The sequence below is a fragment of the Arachis duranensis genome, chromosome 5 (genome assembly GCF_000817695.3).
Source record: "Arachis duranensis cultivar V14167 chromosome 5, aradu.V14167.gnm2.J7QH, whole genome shotgun sequence".
NCBI lineage: Eukaryota > Viridiplantae > Streptophyta > Magnoliopsida > Fabales > Fabaceae > Arachis > Arachis duranensis.
Window position 1 is genome coordinate 59,179,344 of NC_029776.3, and position 4,680 is coordinate 59,184,023.

The 4,680-nt window shown below is 35.0% G+C and overlaps 1 protein-coding gene across 1 annotated transcript; it reads right to left on the bottom strand.

Moving 5' to 3' along the window:
* LOC107489570 (PLASMODESMATA CALLOSE-BINDING PROTEIN 3) lies at positions 1-3,075 on the bottom strand (the record flags this gene model as incomplete). The annotated part of the gene is given in 4 exon segments (XM_016110320.3): positions 1-526; positions 2,070-2,106; positions 2,235-2,480; positions 2,801-3,075. Coding segments are annotated over 4 exon segments (696 nt in total). The 5' UTR covers positions 2,856-3,075.
* Between the last annotated feature and the right edge of the window lie 1,605 nt (positions 3,076-4,680).

A 4,680-nucleotide genomic window follows, 5' to 3' on the forward strand; every position in this document is an offset into this window, starting at 1 on the left:
AAGAGGGCCGAAAGTGGAGAGATGTTTATGCTTCTGGATGATTCCATTCCCCAAATGTTGAATTACATTCATAACCTCAATCCTAACGTGGCGAAATCTCATCGGCAGATCAAACCCGTCACAACTTTTTTCCCTTTTTCTTAATCCTACTATTAACTTACTGTACCATTAAGATATTTGGACCCTCAAGAAGGCAGCAACTAGGGTTAATAGTAACAACATAATGTTACTAGTGCCTGTCAAATGAAGCCCTCCATCATTCGAGTCATTGTATCCACCTGCTCCAGTTGAAGATGATGATGGACTAATTCCAAACACATTATTAGGGCTCCCAGTGGTTGTCCCGGCTCCGGTTCCAGTGCCAGTTCCAACTCCTGTGCCAGTTCCCGTTCCAGTGCCTGTACCGGTGCCAGTGCCAGTGGTTGAACCTGGAGTTGCACTTGTTGGGGTGGTTGGAGTTATGGTGGTTGGTGATGTTCCTGGTGTAGTGGAGGTTGGAGTTGTACCAGTACCTATTCCAGTGTTGCTGCAAATTTAAGTCAAAGAAAAATCAATAGTGGGTATATTCTACCATGCAGCACAAAATTAAATACATAGGTAACTAATGCAGTGTTGGTCTGAGTAAGAAACGATTCAGTATGATTTAGTATATTTAATGCAAGGTCCCGAGATCCTTGTAAATGTAATCATTTTTGTTTGAATACTCATCCATCATAGTCAAATATGGGTCAAATTAGAGGTAAAGTCTCATAGCATATGAGCAAACCCACAAAAAGAAAAAATTATATACAAGTAAATAAATTCTTACTTTGTCCACAAATAACTCTGATACTGATATGATACTGATACTGATAATTGTAGCAATTTTACAGAAGAAAAATTAGACATGAATTAAAACAAATTAAGAAGCAATATGTAGACTAATATTTAAGTATATAAATGTGACTAAAATTGAACTATTTGTGCATCTCGATACCAAAAAAGAAAGAGGAAAAGAAATGTAATCGCATAACATATGGTTGGACAGAGGTTAATTATGTCATCATATGCAATAAGCATAGGATCTGTTTAATTAATCATTATTATATTGACACATACAGATCTCAAATACTAAAACATCTAGCAAAGAGAAGAGCACAATTGCACAAAAAAAGTAGCGTTTGTTTTAAGATATTGGACGGAAATCGAGACCAAGAACTGGAATTTTTAGAGATGGAAACTGAATATTTAATAACATTTTATTATCCTAAAATACCTATATTTCAATTAATTAACTCCAACTTTATTCTTTGTGCAAATTAAATTAGAACTTTATTCTTATTTCAGTCTCTGTCTCCCACTTTATACCAAACACAATATTGAGACTTATTTCAGTCTCTCTTCCAAACCCTACCTAATAGTTGTGTGACATCATTGTCATGACAGCTATCGTATCTCAATAGGAGCAATCAGCTATAATGAAACATGCCATGGCTTGTAGTGTAAATCTTGAACTTGATCCGGAGGTGGTGGATGAAAACATGAACCAACCCACCCCTCCCCCCACTCCTCAAAAAACCGGCCCGCCCCAGTCCCCACCCAGAAAGGAAAAATGGAAAAAGAAACTGGCCTTTTGGCTAATGCAAGCTGAAAAAGTGTAGTACAAAGAAAAAACCAAAGGGTAACAATAAAGGGAGAGAGAAGTTGTACCCAAAAAAAAGGAGAAAAAGAGAATACAAAACAAATTACAAGATATTTCACTGGTATGAAACAAAACATTAATATCCCTTCTAACTTCTAAGAGCAGCTACCTTTTGCAAAGTGCTAAAATCGAAGCTAAATCTAACGAAAGGATAGTTTTAAGTATTTTCATGAGTCCAAAAAGAAAAAATGCTATAAATAAAGAGTGGGATTAAAAAAAAGGGGGGTGGGACAAGCAAGATCTAATGATCTACAGTAGTTGTAATTATAGGAAGAAATAAAATAAATTAAATTTAAATAACACATTATGAAAAACAATCAAGATCTAACAATGATCTATAATAGTAACAATACGCAAAAAAAAAAATGTAAAATAACTTAAAACTTACCCAGGACCTGTGGGGAAAACACATGACGATGATGAAGCTGTAGATGACAATGATCACACAGGAGGGGGAAAAATATTAGAAGAATGTGAAAATTGAACAAAACGAAGCAGCAAAATGATTGAATCAAGCAAATAGGTTGGTGGCAAAATTAGTGGAATAGCTTACTAGGAGGTGCGGTTGGGCTCGTAGTAGCAGCTCCAGAAAAATCACAACTTCCTTGAGCTTGACCCTTTTTCTGGAAATAACTATTAACTGCATAGTTGCAATGATCTTTAATAGTGTTGGGTTGGTAACATGGTCCATTTTGGAGAATAGGAGTGCAATCAGCACCAGCACCACATGCATAATCTATTGCTTTCTGAAGAGATTGATCTCCAACACCATCTTTGCATACACAGTAAAGAGCTCCTCCTAAGGGGAAACAAAATTGGGGATAATAATAATAATAATAATAATAATAATAATAATAATAATAATAATAAGTTAGTTCAGTCACATTAAAAATGCTACCTTTTTATTTTCTTCAAGGAAAATTAGATGCATACATTTTTATATATCATAGAATTAAAAAAAATATTAAGAAAAAGAGAAAATAATGTTTATAAATGACAATCCATCTAAAGAGAAATTAAAATACTTCCTTAGAACAAAAATATTTGAGTCTTCTTGAAACTAATTAAGTAATAATTAATTAAATAACAAATACAAATTAAAATCCAGAGGATGCTTACTTGAATGACCAGCCATGGCCAGAAAAACCACAAAGTACATCAAAATAGCCATCATTAGTGACTATTAGTATATGATGCAGATAATATGTTCAAGCAGATATAAGTGAGGAAAATTGGATGAAGTTGAAGAGAGAGGAGGGTTATTTCAGTATGAAGAAGGAAGGGGATATGACAGGGGAAGACAGGTAGCAGCTTTGAGAATGGAGAATTCTGGACAAGAAAAAAGGTGAGTGAGGTGTTGGGTACACTTTTCAAGCCAACTTATGTGTTGCACATTTATGTACTATATGCATTAAATAAAATTGGATATATTAATATTAATATTGAATGCTAACTAATTTACTTTATGTATGCTTAACGGGGGAACAGTGTTATTGGGAATTGTATGATGTATAAGCTTTTTGTGATACTAATAGTAAATAATATGAAAATAGTATGTATTAACTTATCTTGAATTAAAAATTATGTATTTTATCAATGGAATATTTTGTCATTATTTTCGAACGGTCCTAAACTCGTGGGTAACTCAACTTGGTTTAGGGTTGGCCCTGTGAACATGGACCACTGTCCTCTACAAGTTTATATTGGTACGAGGGATGTTTCATTTTTTTATTTTCTTTCGAATATATACTCATTTTGGTCCTCAAAGAATTTTAAACCAGACATTTTAGTCCCTAACTAAAATTAATTACTCGATTGGTCCCTAACAATTAATTCCGTCAGTCACTTAGGTCCTTACCTCTGTCAACTCTAACGGAAAACAAAATAGTCCCTGAAAACTCTAACATAGAACAAAATGATCCTTGACAACTCTAACAAGGGACAAAATGATCCTTAACCTCTTTATTCAAAAACGACACTGTTCTTCCCCAATTTTATCATATCTCGCATAACCCTAACATTCATACTTTCCTTCTTCCCCTTCACAGTCTTCTTTTCCATCTTTTCCTTCCTCCTCTTTAACTCCAAGATTAAGTCATGGTGTAATTGTCACACGTATCGCACCTACCTCAACATGTCATGGATCACACATCCTCAAATAATATAGATTATTGGACATTAGGATACGTCTTTGATAATATCACCTCCAACCTTGACAACGTCCACGACATCCTCAAGACCAAGTTCTACAACTACTCCAAGGGCACGCCTTTCTCCACTCTCCGGCAAACAATATAGATTGTTGGACATTAGGATATCATGAGAAGATTTTTCTTCGACATCATATGAAAATTCTCATTTGAAATAGATACCGAGTGCTTCATTCCTTCTTTCCTGGAGTCCAAGTTGGCAAATAGTTTCGACCTCGCATCCAAGCTATTACAATGAGCAATGTCGCCATTGTCGCTCATATGGAAACTGAAGCGATTACTGAACATTGGTTCGGAGAAGAATATAAAGGAAGCGATCAGAGTGGTGGAGAATGTGGTCATGGAGATGTTAGGGTAGAGGAGGAGGAAGATGGCAACGATGACAACGAGTCTTAACAAATCAGACTTGCTGTCTAGATTTATGGGATTCATCGAAGACGACAACTAGTTGAGAGACATAGGCATTAGTTTCTTGAGTATGAATTGGTTGAGAACAAGTTGAGGATTTTTTTTCTTGGGAACATTAAATTTATAAAGTGTGTATTGTGTAGTTTGAAGTTACAATATTAGACTGTTAGTGTTATACGAGATATGATGAAAATTGGGAGAGAATAATGTCATTTCTGAACAGAGGAGATCAAGGACCATTTTGTCCCCTGTTAGAATTGTCAAGGACTATTTTGTCCTCCGTTAGAATTAACGGAGTAAAGAATCTAAGTGAGTGACGGAGTTAATTGTTAGGGATTAATCGAGTAATTAATTTTAGTTGGGGACTAAAATGTCCAATCT